Below are 18,881 nucleotides of genomic sequence, written 5' to 3'. Positions count from 1 at the left end.
GATACTCCAATGGTGGATACTCACCATTATTCATCTGTCTAAACCTACAGAATGTACACCACCAAGCGTGGCCTTAATGTAATGGACTTTGGTTGGGTAATTAAAAAAAAAAGTTGTAACTACAGTAGAAGAAAACATAATTTCTTTATAAATTTGGTGGGTGAAAGACCTTTCTAATTATAATTCAAAGTCCTAAAGCAGTGAAAATTGTTATATTCAAATGCATAAAAAGAAAAACTCTGAGTGGACAAATATCTTAAAGGCAGTAAAAAGACAATTAAAAACTGGGAAACCTTGCACTTTATATCACACAAAAAAAGCACTCTCTCTCAAATATATAAAAAACATTTAGAAAAAAAAATACTGCAATAGAATAATGGGAAAAAGCTATGTAAAAATAGTTCACAAAAAGAAAATATAAAATGGTTCTTAAATATATGTAAAAATATTCATCTTCTGATAAAACAAAAAAATATATACATAATCAAGTTAAAAATGCAATGAGATATAATTCTCCATCTTTCAGGTTGGTAAGCATCCGGAAGTTTATCAATGTGCAGTTGAAATGGCTGTGGGGAATCATCTCCCTGTAACTAGCTGGCGGGAATCTAAATGGGTAAAGTACATTTGAAGGATAATGGAACAATATCATATTACAAATGAATACACCCTTTGACCCAGCAATTCTCTTTCTAGGAGTTTATCTTACCCATATACCTGCACACATGAAAATGATGTGTGTACAAAGCTATTTGCCTCAGCAACGTTTGTAATAGCAGATAATACAAATGACCTGAATGCCCATCCATAGGGACTGGTTAACGTATAGACATCTGTCCCTGGGCTCATGGGGCTATAAGACAGGGCAGACACCTTCTCTATAGATGTGGGAAGATTTCTAAGATATATTATTATTATTACGTGGAAAAAGCAAGTTGTAGAGCAACATGTGTAATAGCCTACCTTTCGTGTCGAAAGGAGGAAGAGAAGAATACGTGTATTTCTTGCACAAGTGTCAAGACTCTGGGAGAGTATCTGTCAGCGTCTGGGACTCTACCATACCCATCAGCTGGCAAGTCAGCCTCTTACCGTCTCATGGATGCAGGAGGAAGACACGAGTTCCTAGGCCAGAGGTAAGGACCATCATTACTCACAGCACGGCAGGTGGCATGGGGACCTTCATTTTGCCCTGATACCTAAGCCCACGTCTCCTAAAACTGAAGGCAATACATAGCAACTGCAAATCAGTGAGATCATGTGATATTTGTCTTTCTCAGATTGGTTTATTTCACGTGGCACAATAGTGTTCAGGTCCCTCTATGCTGTCCCAAAGGGTAAGAGATCCTTCTTTTTCTACAGCTGCATAGTATTCCGTTGTGTAAATGTACCACAGCTTTTTTAATCCACTCATCTACTGATGGGCACTTAGGCTGTTTCTAAATCGTAGATATTGTAAATAACACTGCTATGAACATAGGGGTGCATGTATTCTTTCTGATTGGTGTTTTGGGGTTTTTAGGATCTATTAAAGTACCACCCAAAGCATAAAAGTCACTTTGAAAGAGAAGGAGCAGTGCTAAAACCATCTATTTTTTTCCCGTGTGGCCCACTGCAAGCTCTCCATTCTACCTTGGCCCCTTGGAAGCTTGGAAGCAGTGGGCCACTCTCTGGCCTCACCAGGCCTCTGCCAAACTGCTTTCTCTTTCAAAAGTACAATATGAACCCTAGCCAGTTTGGCTTAGTGGATAGAGCATCGGCCTGCGGACCAAAGGGTCCTGGGTTTGATTCTGATCAAGGGCATATACGTCGGTTGCAGGTTCTCCATGGCCCGGGCCCTGGTCAGGGCTCGTGCAGGAGGCAACCAATCAATGTGTTTCTCTCTGTCTTTCCCTCTCTCTCCTACTCTCTCTGAAAATCAATGGAAAAAATATCCTTAGGTGAGGATTAAAAAAAAAAAAAAAAGTACAATATGAGGCATGGAACAGACTGACATATCTCGATCTGGGGTTAGGGGAGGATAAGAAGAGATAAATCAAAGAACTTATATACTTATATGCATAGCCCGTGGACATGGGCAATAGGGTAGTGAAGGCCTGGGAGGGGGTAAGGGGGGGGGAATGGGAGACATCTGTAATACTATCAACAATAAAAATTTATTAATAAAAAATGATATAGCAACCAGTGTCAGAGAGACAAATATCAAAACAGTAGAAATTAGAGACAGAAAACAATGGTCTTTATTCCCTGAGCAGATGGTCCGAGGGTGTGGTGTAGAATGAATTCCAACTCCCTGTTATCCAGAGCTGCGCCTGTTGGGTTTAATGACTCACAACTTCCCTTCCACAACCTATCAGCTCAGCGTTAGGAAGCCTTCCTCAGTAGTCAGCCTAAGTGACCTCCAGTTCCACCCCCTTACTCAGGTCCGCAGCCCCTGGTGGTTTGCAGCCTCCGAATATTTGCACAGTACTCCCTGCAGTTTCACTTCTAGTCATCATTTGTTCAAAGTCTATGATTCTCAGTCTTCTCCTGCGAATCCATTCCTTCCTCATCTAAGTTTCTGTTTACGTTCTCTAAATTCCCCCTAATTAATGTCAAATAATTAGGGGGAATTTAGAGAAAATTAAAAGTGCCTCACAGGCAGGTCTGGCCTGTGGGGGACTGACTGGACCAGGACCGAGGAAGGTGTTTTTACTCTGGACAGGGGGGGTCTTCTTCCGCTCAGGTCCTGATTCATGGCCGTCTCCACAGCCCGAAGGCCCAGTGGCCCCAGGTCTTCTGCTCTCTAAATGTTGCAAATGGATGGATGTTAGGAGGAAAGTGAGTTACGTGTGCGTTGCCCTATGAATGAAGGATGATATGTCTGCAAAGGGCATCGGACCACGAGGTGGGCAGGGTCTGACTGTCTCCAGGCACAAGATTGGGGTCGGATAACCATGTCTCTGCTTGCTTGAGACTTTGGTCAAGTGACCTTATCCATTGTCTCATCTGGAAAATGGGGACAAAACTGGTGCTATCAAGGTTTTGAAGATTAAAGAAAATTGTGTCACATGTTTAACATGTGCCTTTCCGAATATCATAAAAATGCCATCATTTTAGCTGTTAGTACTGCATGTCCTGTAGTTCCCCTGTAATCACATTTGTCTCCCTTATCTGCAGCCAGACCTTTTCTATGACTCCTATTGCTGGAATGACAGTAAAGGCCACATGTGCTTTTATTACTTAGATTGACTATAAAGCTTGCGTTCTTCATCTGAGAACAAGAGGGATTGTTTGGAGCAGCTGGTAAATAGAGCGCGCTCAAGAGTTTCTTAAAAATAAATCTGACCGTGGCACTGGGCTAGAGGCGCAACCAAAATCAGTCACAAGTCTCACTGAGAGCTCTCACCTTATCATCTCAAGGGCATATATTTATCTATGTCATTCACTCACTGTGCATTGAACACCCAACTTATTGGAGGGAGTGGGGATGAAAAACTACAATCCCAAGGCCGTTTTGGCAGCTTGGCTGACAGCTGGGGAAGCAGGCAGGCACACTAGAGAGAGGGACCTCAGTGCGACGCAGGCTGTGACACGTGGGTGGATGCTCCTGAGGTGATGGGTGATGGGACAAGTCAAAGCGAGTGTTATAAGCAATTGGGAACCAAAGACCGTGTTGAAAGATCCTTGAATGGCCAGTTGTCTAAGGGACATGGTCTCAATGAATGAGCTCTGTTTGGCTAAGTGTAAGGTGTCCCTCTGACTTGGGCTTCTGAATAATCTCAGATGCCTATTTAGGTAGGTGTTTGTGTGTTTGTGGAGCATGGCCAGTGCCTGGCTCATGATGCCAGGACCATGGAGGGTGGTACCTGGACCAACCACCTTCCCTCTCAGCACCTCCACCTTGGGAGGAGTGGACAGAGCCTCCAGGTCTGCCTTTGCCGGCAGTGAGATGTGCTCCAGGCATGAGAGACAGGAAGCTAGTGTTGGGTGTTTTGCTAAATTCACCTGGTAGAAGAATCTCCTGCACGCGTTAGGAACCAGTGATGTGACACTGATCCCCATGAACGTGATTCCCTAAGACTCTGGAATGAAAATCTCTTTGGGAGGATCCTGAAAACCAGCCTCTGAGCAATGTTTCCAGGTGATTCAGGGCCAGGTGACTCGAGGGGTGTGATATGGGAAAAGGCAGGTGCAGAATTTTCGCTCTTTCACTGGCTGTTCGATGCCGTAGGGACAGTTTGGGGACAGGTGGTTTTACCTGCAGGGGAAGCTTTGGCTAAGCATCGGAAGCAGTTTCATTGACATTGAGCGTTTGCACATGTAACGGCCCAGTTTGGAGTTCACCAGATTCAGGGGTGCCTGCAGAGAAACTTGGCTGTGTGGGGGCCCGTGGAGACATGCTGTTTGCTGGCTCCGTATTTTAAACGACAGTGAGTCCTAAGTGCTGACATTGGTGGCTTTTGTGAGTGAGCCGTGAGCCCTGGGTTTCTAAGTGGCCCTGGGCGGTTAGAGCAAGTACAGAATTACTTGCTCATTGCCAGCCTGTCAGTTGGGTTGGCATCGGGCAGTTTGGCAGCGGCCTGGTGAGGCCTGAGAGTGGCCCACGGCTCTGAGGCCCACACTTGGCCAAGGTGGGATGGAGCGCTTGCACTGGGCCACACGAAGAAATGGATGGTTGTAGGGTTGCTCCTTCTCTTCCAAAATGACTCGGCTTGCTTTGTAGATGGAGCTCCCCACATAGCCTGAGGAGGAGTGAGGGACAGTGGGCGTAGTTGAGTCTGCCCTGTCAGGTACGGACAGGACATGCTGCTCACTCCCGGAACAGGACTGGGACCGGGACCTATAGCTCAGGGGCACCGAGGAGATGCAGAGATAGGGGAGAGACGGACACTAACAAACACTCACTCACACATCCTGACCCCGCGTGAGGGGCTGACTGCTGGATGTGGTCCCCCATCGGAACTGAGCTCCCTAACTCAGTGGAGTGTAAGTAAGATGAGAGGTGAGCATGGGGGGAAAACTTAGCAGAGGCTGTGGGGGGCTGATGGCTGTCCCAGAGGTCTCTGGGCAGTGCACCCTGGGACATTGTGACTGCAAGTGCCCGAGGGAGGCGGGTGAGGTGGGGGCTGAACATGGGGTCTAGTGCCAACACAAACAAATTAACAATCACATTTCAGCCATTGGGCTGACTTTGTCTACGTGATAATAACGCGTCTGATGCACTTTTCCTAACAAATTAGCTCAACTTTTCAAAATTTCACTTTTGGGGTCAGGGATGGGGCACACCCACTGCAGTCCTACTTCCTGCCCCAAGGACCGGTCTCCCCTCCTCCCATCAGAGGTGAGGACTCAGGTGGTGCTCACTATCAAGCCAGTGGCGGGGGAGTGGAGGCTGCTGTGAGATAGGCGCCTCTCATGATCAGCCGCTTCCCTGGGCACGGGCTAGCCCCCTTCCCTTCCTGGTTCTGACCAGGACGCGGGGCAGCAGCACTTTGGGACAGGAGGAGAGAAAGCCAGGAGAATTACAGCCATGAAACCACGAGGTGCCTGACAGGAGCCAGCAGCACCCCCGCCGGTGGCCAGCCCGCCAGCCGTGTGAGACTAATAAGATGGGACTTTGTTTAAGACGCTGCTGACCCGCTATAGTATGTCCCATTACTGATAAACTTCCAAATGCGAGAACTTCAGGCAGAACAAGGTATACACCAGAAGGCGGAGGTGGCCAGGTTAGCTTCCAAGGAGGCTGGTTATCAGTTGTATTCCCAAACGCAAACATGGTGGCGTTATATTTAGCATCTTGCCCCCCAAAAGTAGGATGACAGGAACTCTGCAATTAACTCTGCTTATCTTCCCAGGTGGACTGGCCGAGCAGACTCGCCCCATTAGGAACTCATTCTTTTAGATCAAAGGGACAGGGATGCAGCTGCTGATGTGAGTGATAAGCAGCATGGCTGACAGGACAGCCTGGCTGGAGCTGAACCCAGAAATAATGAGAGTGTGAAGCAGAACTCATGCATAATTCATGAGCTACATATTTTAAGTGAGGAGGCTTCCTCTGGGCAAGTGGTCACTTGAGCATCTCCGTGTGTAGGAAGGAGCTGGGGGACCTGTTTGAAGGGGTGCAAAGGGGGACCCTCATCAGCCCCTGGATCCCGTCTCTCTGACGGGCACTTCTCTGATGACCTCCTGGTTTGGTCTCTTCTTTTCTCTGTGAGACCTCGGTTGGGCACAAGTGTCTGGTGCCCATCTAATTGGTGACTTAAAACACTCTTTGGTTAATGTGGTAGCACAGGCAATGTATGTGTGCTCACCCCCCGCCCCTCATCCCTCATCCTCTCCCTCTCCTGACTCAGCTCACGGCTGGCTTGTCCTTTTATTGGACCGTCTTCAGGAATGACCCCAGAGCTGACTCCTCACCTTCAGTGGGACTAATGCTTCCTTCCTTCCTCACCTTCACCCTGAGGGATCCTGACCTGGGCAGCACAGGTGGCAGTCCCCTGCCCCAGGCTCTTTCTGGGGTGTGTCCGGAACCCTCCTTCCTGGAGAACTTCCAAAGCCCAACACAGAGGAAAGAAACCAAGTGTAGACACAGGAGTGTGTAGGGAAGGTGACAGGGAGTGCACACAGGGGCGTGTAGGGAAGGTGACAGGGAGTAGACACAGGGGTGTGTAGGGAAGGTGACAGAGAGTAGACACGGGTGTGTAGGGAAGGTGAAAGGGAGTAGACACAGGGGTGTGTAGGAAAGGTGACAGGGAGTAGACACAGGGGTGTGTAGGGAAGGTGACAGAGAGTAGACACGGGTGTGTAGGGAAGGTGAAAGGGAGTAGAGACAGGGGTGTGTAGGAAAGGTGACAGGGAGTAGACACAGGGGTGTGTAGGGAAGGTGACAGAGAGTAGACACAGGGCTGTGTAGGGAAGGTGACAGGGAGTAGACACAGGGGTGTGTAGGGAAGGTGACAGAGAGTAGACACAGGTATGTAGGGAAGGTGACAGGTTGTACACACAGGGCTGTGTAGGGAAGGTGACAGAGAGTAGACACAGGGGTGTGTAGGGAAGGTGACAGGGAGTAGACACAGGGGTGTGTAGGGAAGGTGACAGAGAGTAGACACGAGTGTGTAGGGAAGGTGACAGGGAGTAGACACAGGGGTGTGTAGGGAAGGTGACAGGGAGTAGACACAGGGGTGTGTAGGGAAGGTGACAGAGAGTAGACACAGGGGTGTGTAGGAAAGGTGACAGAGAGTAGACACGAGTGTGTAGGGAAGGTGACAGGGAGTAGACACAGGGGTGTGGGGACAGTGACAGGGAGTAGACACAAGGGTGTGTAGGGAAGGTGACAGGGTGTACACACAGGGGTGTGTAGGGAAGGTGACAGGGAGTAGACACAGGGGTGTGTAGGGAAGGTGACAGGGAGTAGACACAGGGGTGTGTAGGGAAGGTGACAGGGTGTACACACAGGGCTGTGTAGGGAAGGTGACAGAGAGTAGACACAGGGGTGTGTAGGGAAGGTGACAGGGAGTACACACAGGGATGTGTAGGGAAGGGGACAGAGAGTAGACACAGGGGTGTGTAGGGAAGGTGACAGGGTGTACACACAGGGGTGTGTAGGGAAGGTGCAGGGTGTAGACACAGGGGTGTGAGGAGGGTGTGCGCTGAGTGGACACAGGTGAGAGAGGAAGCTGCGATGTTGGTGTAAAGGCCCTGGGTGAGACCCCGGATTTCATCGGTGTGATTCCCCGGGGTCTGATTTGGGGGTCAGGGAGCAGCACCACTTGCTCCTCAGTGTTTGCTACACAGCAGGGCCACCTACTGCAGGCAGATTCAGTGACAATGTAAATACAGGTCTAGTGGGTAAGAAAGGAGTAGAAACCATGACCCCAGTGCACGTGTCTGGAGATCCAGAGGACTTCAAAGGGCTAAAGGTGTACCCAGCTTCACATTGGGTTAGTCCAAGTCCCACAGAATATCTTGTTACACCTCCAGCTATACATGGGGACGAAAGATAATTAACTCCTCTTAAAACAGGTAATGGGCAAGAATTGTCCTGAGCTTGCTCCTTCCTTCCTTCCTTCCTTCCTTCCTTCCTTCCTTCCTTCCTTCCTTCCTTCCTTCCTTCCTTCCTCCCTCCCTCCCTCCCTCCCTCCCTCCCTTCCTCCTCTCTCTCTCTCTCTCTCTCTCTCTCTCTCTCTCTCTCTCTCTCTCTCTCTCTCTCCCTTTCCTTCCTTCCATTTCTTAAAAAATAAAATACATTGTTGAGGTTATTCCCCCGCTCCCCCAATAAAACCTTTGGGCAGAGAGAAACCAAGATGGCGGCATAGGTAAACACCTAAACTGCTGCCTCGCACAACAATTTCAAAACTACAACTAAAAGACAGAACGGACACCATCCAGAACGACAGGAAAGCTGGCTGAGTGAAAATTCTACAACTAGAAGGAACGAGAAAAGCTCACAGAGAATTGGAGGTACAGCAAAGGGGCTTTGTGCGTACAGAGAGGAAGGGCGGCTGAGAGCCTGGCTGACTTTCTCTGGCGGAAGGGGGAAGGAAGCCTCCGACCGCACTGAACCCCAGTTCTGACTGCACTGAACCCCAGTTCCGGGCGAGCCCCTGGGGACCCACGCTCTTACAGGGGGAGTCTGGACTCTCGGGCAGAGACTCGAGCTGGGAAAGGCAGAAGTCTGAAGGCGCGCGCGGGCCAGTGCGCACAAAGGCTGCGGAGGTTGCCACAGGCTTTCCCTAGTGGAAGGAAGTCAGAGGCTCCTGACGGCACTGAGCCCCAGTTCTGACTGCAGTGAACCCCAGTTCCAGGCGAGCCCCTGGGGACCCACGCTCTTGTGGGGGGAGTCTGGACTCTCAGGCGGAGACTCGAGCTGGGGAAGGCAGAGGACTGAAAGCGCACATGCGCGCAAGGGCAAGGCTGACAGGAAGCCAAGACTGAGACTCCACCCCATCCAAGCTGAGCACAGAGGCTATTGCAATTTGGCAAGTCTAATCCTATAAGGCTGTCTCCAGCACCGAACTTCTCCCAGCATAGACACAGCTGATCCTTACAGCCAACTGGCCCGGAGGTCAATTCTTCCCAGCGATACCAACAACAATAAAGACTTAATTACAACAAGGCTGTACACACAGTCCACAAAGGGGTGCACCAAGAGTGTCCACCTCAGGTTAACTGGGGAAGCAGACCCACTGGGCCATATTGGAAACCTAGCACACATATCTACCTTACCAACTCAGGGAATCAGTGAAAATGCGGGGTCAAAGAATCAGATCACAAACGAAAGAAATGGAGGAAAACAAACGACTGGATATAGAATTCAAAACCACGGTTATAAGACTTTTTAAGAATATCCTAGAAAAGGCCGATAAATATAACGAGACCCTCGAAGATATGAAAAAGGACCAACTAGAAATTAAACATACACTGACTGAAATAAAAAATATTATACAGAGACCCAGAAACAGAATAGAGGAACCCAAGAATCAAGTCAAAGAATTGAAATACAAAGAAGCAAAAAACACTCAACCAAAAAAGCAAAAAGCAAAAAAAAAAAATCCAAAAAGTTGAAGATAATGTAAGAAGACTCTGGGACAACTTCAAGCGTACCAACATCAGAATTATGGGGGTGCCAGAAGAAGAGAGAGAGCAAGATACTGAAAACGTATTTGAAGAAATAATGACCGAAAACTTCCCCCACCTGGTGAAAGAAATAGACTTACAAGTCCAGGAAGCCCACAGAACCCCAAACAAAAGGAATCCAAAGAGGACCACACCAAGACACATCATAATTAAAATGCCAAGAGCAAAAGACAAAGAGAGAATATTAAAAGCAGCAAGAGAAAAACAGTTAATTACCTACAAGGGAGCACCCATACGACTGTCAGCTGACTTCTCAACAGAAACTATGCAGGCCAGACGGGAGTGGCAAGAAATTTTCAATGTGATGAATAGCAAGAACCTACAACCAAGATTACTCTACCCAGCAAAGCTATCATTCAGAATTGAAGGGCAGATAAAGAGCTTCACAGATAAGAAAAAGCTGAAGGAGTTCATCACCACCAAACCAGTATTATATGAAATGCTGAAAGGTATTCTTAAAGAAGAGGAAGAAGAAAAAAGTAAAGAGAAAAATTATGAACAACAAATACATATCTATCAACAAGCGAACCTAAAAATCAAGTGAATTAAAAACCTGAGGAACAGAATAATCTGGTGAATATAATAGAATCAGGGGCATAGAAAGGGAGTGGACTGATAATTCTCAGGGGGAAAGGGGTATGGGGGGTTCATGAAGAGAATGGACAAAAATCATACACCTATGGATGAGGACAGTGGGGGGGAGGTAAGGGCAGAAGGTGGGGTGGGAACTGGGTGGAGGGGAGCTATGGGGGGAAAAAGGAGAAATAATTGTAATAATCTGAATAAAGATTTATTTAAAACAAAAACAAACAAACAAACACAAAAAACAAAAAAACCTTTGGGCAGTTAAATGCTGGGTTATGACTTAACGATCAGAAAAACATTGAAGTATTTGAACAGCTTTGGTGGGGGTACCTGATCTTGAAAGAACCCAGGAAAACATTGTCTTCCCTTTTTTTTTAATGGATTTTCTTAGGTGCACCTTCTTATTGAGAAGGGATAAATTAAGGCATTTTGTGAGGATTTAGCCCTCTCTTGAGCAAGTTTATTTTCAGTGACATTGATCAGGCTCTTGTGAATTATTCTGGACTAAACTGTTTATCTCTAAATGAGCAGGAGGTGTGTGTGTGTGTGTGTGTGTGTGTGTGTGTGTGTGTGTGTATGTGTGTGTGACTGATTTTAAGGAGGGACCTTTAGTATACACAAGTCAGCATCCATGTGACACAGGGTAATATCTATTTTGTGTTTTGTGGTTTTAACAGATTTAAAATCAATTGTGCATCCTCCTCCTGGTTCGAGGACGGCCCTCGTGAATCTGAGCATACCCACTTCATGTGTCTCCATTCCCGCTTAGTAGTTATTAGATCAGTTCCTTGAAATCCACATGGTCATTCACGGTCTCTGGTTCCAGCACCAGTTTCTGTTCAGGGCTTCCTGTTCAGTTCACTTTCCCACTCATCTGCCCCATCCATCCCCACTGGGCATAAATAAAAAGACACTGCTTCTGATTTTATGGCCAAAGTAATTAATTACCAGTCATTCGAGAAGGGGGAAAGTGGAAAGATAGAGGTTCTGGAATATTAGGGGGTATACTCCCCGCACCCCCCTCCGCTGGGCCCCTGTGAAGATGGGCTTTCACAGGCATCCTCCTGGGCTGAAAAGAGATGTTCAGCTGCATTGTCAGGTGCGAGTGTCCTTGGAGAGCACACCTGACTGGAAGCGACCTCTTAGGATGAACAACGGAGAGTCTTAGGCTGAAGGAACTGGGGGAACTGCCTGAGACAGTCAGCGGTCTGATGGGAGGTTTACCTCACAGGCAAAACTCCCTCGTTGTGGCACTGAGTGGTCCCTCGCCAGCAGCCAGCTCCTGTGCACCAGCCCAAGGACCTGGCTGCTATTGACAGGGAGACCAGCCAGGCAGCCTTCCTGTGTGGGTGACAGCTTGTTGGAGAAAGTGACCATTTCGCACACCTGGAAATCCATGCCTGGTCCAGTGATAATCAGTCTAATATTTTATTCCCAGTGAGGCTATTCAGACAAGAATCCTATGCAAGATGGAAGAGAGAGACTGAACATGAAGGGGGCGGGGCCTGGCCGCAGAGGAAGCACAGGCCCCAGGGCAGGGGGGAGTCAGGGATTTGCCTGCGAGTCACCTTGGAGAGATTGGAGGAGGCATGGCATCTATATGACAAAAAGAGTGTCCCTTGGAAAAGGGGAAAACTGAGGACAAGAGAGATGTCTTGAGCAATAAAAATAGATTGCAAAAATCAGGGAGAAAAGGGCAGTTGAGTTGTCAGATAAATTTAAGAAATTTCTAAGAACACAGAGTAAAAATAAGGAAGGAAAGGTAAAAAAATGGAAGATTTATTCAGAATATCGAGAATTCCACAAAAACGTGTATGAAGGAAGGAATTTATCAAAGAAACCATAGAAGGGAAAAATGCACAAATAAGCAGCTAAACAAATCAGGGTAGGTAAATGGCTCATCCCTAATTTATGAATAGGAAATGAACCTGGGCTATCTGAACTTGATAGTGTAAAAAATAAAGTTTAAGAATTTATATAAAAGTACAAATATCACACATAAACAATGAAAAGCACAAAATTTTAACAGTGTGAGTCAGCAGACAGTATTTAGAATTGAAAATCCAGAAATGCAGAACCAATATAGCATTTACGGTCACAAGAACAAAAATTGAAAATTACTAGAGGTGCCTGCCTCTGAGGCGCAAAGGAAACGAGGAGTAGGGGGATAATATTGTTTTTCATTCACAGTCTGTTCTGCTTGAATTTTTACCACATGACTGCATTATTTTAAAAAATTTATTTTTTAACACACACTCTGATAAAAAAAATGCAGGGGCAATTGTATTATTTTATTTAAAAATAAATGTAATTTTGTAGCATTGTGTTTTATATATATATATATATATATATAACTTCATCTCAGAGTTTCTTAGGAATTTGCTTGAATAACTGAACTAGAGTTAAGATTAAATGGCAAATCAGCTTTAAGTAAATAAATGTTTCTATTAGTAATTTTGCTCATTTCTCTCTAATCTCTTTTTGATCAACATGTTTATTAAATCTTCTCTTTATAACAGGAAAGTAAATTTCAGCAATTTATTATTAAATATTCATAAATTACTAATTAGTGAAGCTTTACCTTCTAAAATCCCACTTTCACGTAATAAATGTAGTTCATATAGATAAATTGCCTGCACACAAAGCAGTGCATTCACTATCACTTTTAAGTACCATTTTCCCACAAGTCCTTGTAAAACATCACTGTTTTCCAAGAGAAGTCTTTGAGTTTCCTCAAAAAGTGGAAAAATATTGAACAATCACAGCTCCAGAGCTGAGAAATATTAAAAACTACTCACCGAATCATTCTGACGTATGCTTTTGGGGTTAAGAATATATTGCACAATAAAGAGGGAACATGGGTTGGTATCTTTCCTTGCCTTCCTCCCCCCTTTCTTTCTTCGCATTCATGGGTCAGACCAAGCTCATTTAAGATACATTATCCTGGAATCTGTGGCAGAAAAATCAATGACACTCCAAAATTAAAAATTTGCCAAGATTTTGTTTCTGTTATGCTACAACTCTGTGCATATAACTTTCACACTTTTTACATTGGATTTAAACTTTTTTTTATGACCCCTTCCCAACTGGGATGGAAAACTTGCACAGGCAGGCGCTTCATCTATTTTGTTCTCTGTGGTTTTCCCAGAACCTAGGATGGGCTCTGGTGCTGGTGAGCACTCTGTGAGTAATTTACGAAAAAAAGAGTGCGGCTACTATTAATAGCACTTGTGTGGCACATATTATGGGCTGGAGTCTTTCTAAGTGCTTGTATACATGAACACATTTGACCTTGAAATGACTTTCCTAGCAGGTGCTCTTGTGGTCCCTTGTCCCAGAGAGGCTGACTGGCCTGAGGTCACATCGCTAGTTGCTGTGGAGCTGGGATTGAAACCTAGGCAGTTGCTTTTTTTGCCTATAGCACCTCTCACTGTTTCCCAGGAGGTTACATCTTGAGGTGAGGCTGTGCCTTTTCTTGCGCCCCTGACACATGCAGAATGGTGTCCACTATGTAGATGCATCTGATTAATGTCTGCTGGTCTGGACAGAAGGGCCACATCCACAGTGTGGTCCTGAAGAGGGGACTATGTCATGTGCAGATGTCCTCAAATGTGTGGAAGGAGGGTGAGTGTTGCGGCTCAGGAGATGTGTGCCACCAAATACAAGCGTGTTCTCAATGAAACAGAATCTCCTTTGACTTAGAACATGATTCTGATACGGTGATTTTTACCTTTCAAGCATTTAATATACTTTATCCCATTCACCAAGTTGCCCTGGAGGAGGCATTTTTATTTCCCTTTTAGAGTTTATTTTTGTGTATGGTGTAAGTTGGTGGTCTAGTTTAATTTTTTTGCATGTATCTGTCCAATTTTCCCAACACCATTTTTGAAGAGATTATCTTGACTCTATTGTATGCTCTTTCCTCCTTTGTCAAATATTAATTGAGCAGAATGGCTTGAGTCGATTTCTGGGTTCTCTCTTCTGTTCCTTTAGTTTATATGTTTGTTCTTGTGCCAGTACCAGGCAGTTTTGAGAACAGTGGCTTTGTAATATATCTTGATATCAGGTATTGTGATCCCTCCAACTTTGTTCTTCTTTCTCAGGATTGCTGCAGCTTTTTGAGGTCTTTTTTTATTTCATAAAAACTCAAAATAGATAAAAGACTTAAATGTAAGACTCCAGGAAGCCATAAAAATCTTAGAAGAATCCATAGGCAGCAAAATATCAGACATATCTTGTAGCAATATCTTTACTGACACATCTCCTAGGACAATGGAAACTAAGGAAAAAATAAACAAATGGGACTACATCAAAATAAAAAGTGTCTGCGTCACAAAAGAAACCATCAACAAAATAACAAGAGAGCCCACTGCATGAGAGAACCTATTTGCCAATGTTATATCTGATAAGGGTTTAATCTCCAAAATTTACAGGTAATTCATACAACTTAACAAAAGGAAGATAAACAATCCAAACAAAAAATGGGCAAAGGACCTAAATAGACACTTTTTGAAAGAGGACATACAGAAGGCCAAGACACATATGAAAACATGCTCAAAGTCACTAATCATCTGAGAGATGCAAATCAAAACAACAATGAGGTACCATCTCACACCTGTCAGAATGGCTATCATCAATAAATCAACAAATGACAAGTGCTGGTGAGGATGCGGAGAAAAAGAAACCCTCGTGCACTGCTGGTGGGAATGCAGACTGGTGCAGCCACTGTAGAAAACAGTACGGAGTTTCCTCAAAAAGTTAAAAATGGAACTCCCATTTGACCCAGTAATCCCACATCTAGGAATGTATCCCAAGAAATTAGAAACACCAATCAGAAAGGATATATGCACTCCTACGTTCATAGCAGCACAATCTACCATAGCTAAGATTTGGAAACAGCCTAAGTGTCCATCAGCATATGAGTGGATTAAAAAACGGTGGTACATCTACACAATGGAATACTACGCTGCCGTAAAAAAGAAGGAACTCTTACCATTTGCAACAGCTTGAATAGACCTGGAGAGCATTATGGTAAGTGAAATAAGCCAGTTAGAGAAAGATAAATATCACATGGTCTCACTCATTTGTGGAATATAACGAACAACATAAACTGATGAACAAAAATAGATCCAGAGACAGAAAAGCATCAAACAGAGCGTCAAACCTCAGAGGGAAGTTAGGGGAGGGTGTGTATTGGGGTAAGAGATCAACCAAAAGACTTATATGCATGCATAGAAGCATAACCAATGGATATAGACAGTAGGGGGGTGAGGGCATGTGCTGGGAGGGGGGAGCGGGTGGAGAGAGGTCAATGGAGAAAAAGGAGACATATGTAATACTTTCAACAACAAAGAATTTAAATGAAAAATAAAATAAATAAAAGATGCCAAAAACAGAAAGGATAAGTGACATATCCTCTGGCTGAAATGAAGACAGTTTCCTGAGTGCCATGTGCCTGCTCCTGTGTCCTTGCACGGGACGGCACTGGGGTCGAGAATGATGGAAATGTACCAATAGCCTGGTTTTAAATAGATTTTAATATCCTAATATATAAAGAACCAGGGTCCGTAATGTCCAAAATGACCAAACGGACGACCGGAACATGCAGCAGGCTTGGATGGGCGGGGACTGGTGAGCGGGCTGAACTGCTGACCTCTCAGTCCCTCCTGGGTCGCGGGCGCTGTGGCAACCGAGCACTGACTGCCACCGCCGTGGGTGCCGTGGCGACCTAGCACTGACTGCCGCCACCAAGGCAGGTGCGATGTGATTGGTTGGGGGCCCCGCCATCGCTCCACAATTGCTCTGCAGAGGGAGGCCCAGGCCACCTGCCAGGGGGCTCCGCGATCACCCCAAAGAGGGAGGCCCAGGCTACCCGGCCGGTGGCGGTGGGATCTCCCTCTGCGGGGTGATCAATAGTGGGGGTCCCGGACTGCAAGAGGGCACAGGCTGGGCTGAAGAAACCCCCTTCCTCGAGGGCATGAATTTCATGCACCGGGCCTCTAGTATATATATGAAAGCCTAAGAGACCTTTACGACCAAATGACCGGTTGACCAGTTGCTATGACACACAATGACCACCGGGGGCAGATACTCAACACAGGAGCTGCCCCCTGGTGGTCAGTGCACTCTCACAGCCAATCTCCCGTGATCCCTCCCCTCAGCTGGCCCTGATCGGCCCCAATTGGGCCTAGGTGAGACGGCCCCAATCAGCCCCGATTGCCAGCCAGGCTGAGGGACCCCATCTGTGCATGAATTTGTGCACTGAGCCTCTAGTACAAATATATTTGGACATCAGGTAGATGGTCCTTTTTGGTCTTAGACTTATCCTACACATGCAGAATGTGTGTGTGAAACTCAACTCAGCTAATTATCCTATCTAATAAAAGAGTAATATGCAAATTAACCATCACTCCGCTACACCCACAAGCCACGCCCACCAGCCAATCAGGAGAAAATATGCAAATAAACCAAACCAAGATGGCTACGGCCACAGAGAGCAGGAGGGAGGCTTGGGTTTCCCCGGCAATGGAGGAAGCCAAGCTTTCTGCCTGCCCTTGCTAGCCTAGGCCTCCACTCAAGGCTACAAAGTTTCAATGATAGAAGATACATAAACCCAAACAGAAATGGCAGCAGCCACAGAGCTGGAAAGAGCAGGAGGCTAGGGTTGCCCCCGGCAATGGAGGAAGCCAAGCTTCTGCAGCCCTGGCCAGCCCAGGCCTCTGCTTAAGGCTACAAAGTTTCAATTATAGAAGATACATAAATCCCAACAGAAATGGCTGCTGCCACGGAGCAAGCAGAAGGCTTGGCTCCACTCCAGGCTACAAAGTTTCAATTGTAGGAGATAAATAAACCCCAGATACCAGGGCCTCCGCTTGGGTTGCCAGGGGGCGTGGCCAGCCTGCAAACCACCACAGGCCCCTTGCCCAGGCTGCCCCACGCCCCAAGGGAACCCCCACCCTGATTCGGGACACCCTTCAGGGCAAACCAGCTGGCCCCCACCCATGCACCAGGCCTCTATCCTATCTAATAAAAGTAATATGCAGATTGACCATCACTCCAACACACAAGATGGCTGTCCCCATGTGGTCAAAGATCCTGCCCCCATGTGGACACAAGATGGCCATCACAAGATGGCCAGCAGGGGAGGGCAGTTGGGAGGGACCAGGCCTGCAAGGGAGGGCAGTTGTGGGTGATCAGGCCAGCAGGGGAGGGCAGTTGGGAGGAACCAGGCCTGCAAGGGAGAGCAGTTGTGGGTGATCAAGCCTGCAGGGGAGGGCAGTTATGGGTGACCAGGCCTGCAGGGGAGGGCAGTTGGGAGCAACCAGACCTGTAGGGAAAGGCAGTTGGGAGGGACCCAGCCCTGCAGGGGAGGGCAGTTAGGGGTGACCAGGCCTGCAGGGGAGGGCAGTTATGGGTGACCAGGCCTGCAGGGGAAGGCAGTTAGGGGAAAACAGGCTGGCAGGGGAGCAGTTAGGCATCAATAAGGCTGGCAGGGGAGTGGTTAGGGGGTGATCAGGCTGCCAGGCAGAAGTAGTTAGGGGCAATCAGGAAGGCAGGCAGGTGATCAGTTGGGAGCCAGCAGTCCTGGATTGTGAAAGGGATGTCCAACTGCCCGTTTAGGTGGGATCGGGCCTAAACAGGCAGTCGGACATCCCTCGAGGGGTCCCAGATTGGAGAGGGTGCAGGCTGGGCTGAGGGACAACGCCCCCTCCGTGCACGAATTTCGTGCGCCGGGCCTCTAGTTTTTATAATAACCATTCTGTAGCATATTGTTACCAACTTATGCCAAACTTTGGGAACAAAAACATTTGAATTCAAATAACTAGCTGGTTAGTTATCATGAATAGGTCTGTAATGTTCTCACTAGTGCTAACTGCTTAAATTCAACCACCATTTTCTCCCACCTTGGCTTATAAAAGCAGTCATGACTGTGGCTGTGGATGGCTTCCTTTGGTTCTGTCATTTGTGCCTGAGGATGGACATTCATCTGTGAGCATTGTGTGTGGGGGGTATCCCGGCAGGAAGGGGTGTATTCATTCTTATGTGATAGGATTCCTGGGCGGTCTGCACCCCAGAGGGAGGGGCTCATAATTCTCAGGTGAAGTGGATTCTCTGGTCTGGGCTGAGCACAGAGAAAATGCACTGGAGGAGGGAAAGGCAGAGCGGGAAGTAATGGAAGCCTCACCCACTAGCCTGGAGTGACTTATTGGGTGGCCTGGCCTTGCATACCAGCTATTACTGGTTCCTCCAGCACCGCACACTCTTCCTGCCAACGAGATGTGGGGAAATGCCCAATAGCAAAGGGACCGGCCAGTCCTTACTTTAATTTTATGGAAATTGAGAGAAGCCTGTGCAGAGATGGCTGTAAGGAGGTGCAGTTACACAACCACTGGCACTAAAGGTTTGCTGGTCACACACTCTGTCACTGATCCCTCTGTGACTAGTTTTCTCCTTTTCATGTCTTCAGATGGAAGGGAGAATCCTTTGTTTCCTAAGACCAGGCAAGTGCTAATTTCCTCTCCTTGAGATGGAAATCCCACAGCAAAGACGTGAGGTGTTACCTTTGGTCATGACAATCCCTGCCAGTGCTCTGTGGCGGGCGTGCATGGACGTCAGGCCCACGGTCAGCTCACGAAACTTTTGCGTGACCATCTGGGACACAGAGTCGGCGAATTCCTGCA

At 46.9% G+C, this 18,881-nt stretch overlaps 1 protein-coding gene across 2 annotated transcripts in view; it reads right to left on the bottom strand.

Moving 5' to 3' along the window:
* ADARB2 (adenosine deaminase RNA specific B2 (inactive)) overlaps nt 1-18,881 on the bottom strand; it is a 438,045-nt gene that overhangs the window by 49,638 nt on the left and 369,526 nt on the right. For both annotated transcript variants that reach the window (XM_080665220.1, XM_080665221.1), the window contains one exon: nt 18,762-18,876. In XM_080665220.1, coding sequence (XP_080521346.1) covers nt 18,762-18,876 — 115 coding nt within the window. The remainder of the gene's footprint in view (nt 1-18,761; nt 18,877-18,881) is intronic.

The sequence above is a fragment of the Plecotus auritus genome, assembly GCF_963455305.1.
Source record: "Plecotus auritus genome assembly, chromosome: 1".
Taxonomy (NCBI): domain Eukaryota; kingdom Metazoa; phylum Chordata; class Mammalia; order Chiroptera; family Vespertilionidae; genus Plecotus; species Plecotus auritus.
Note: the sequence above shows the minus strand (reverse complement) of the source record. Positions and strands in the feature narration are given on the sequence as shown.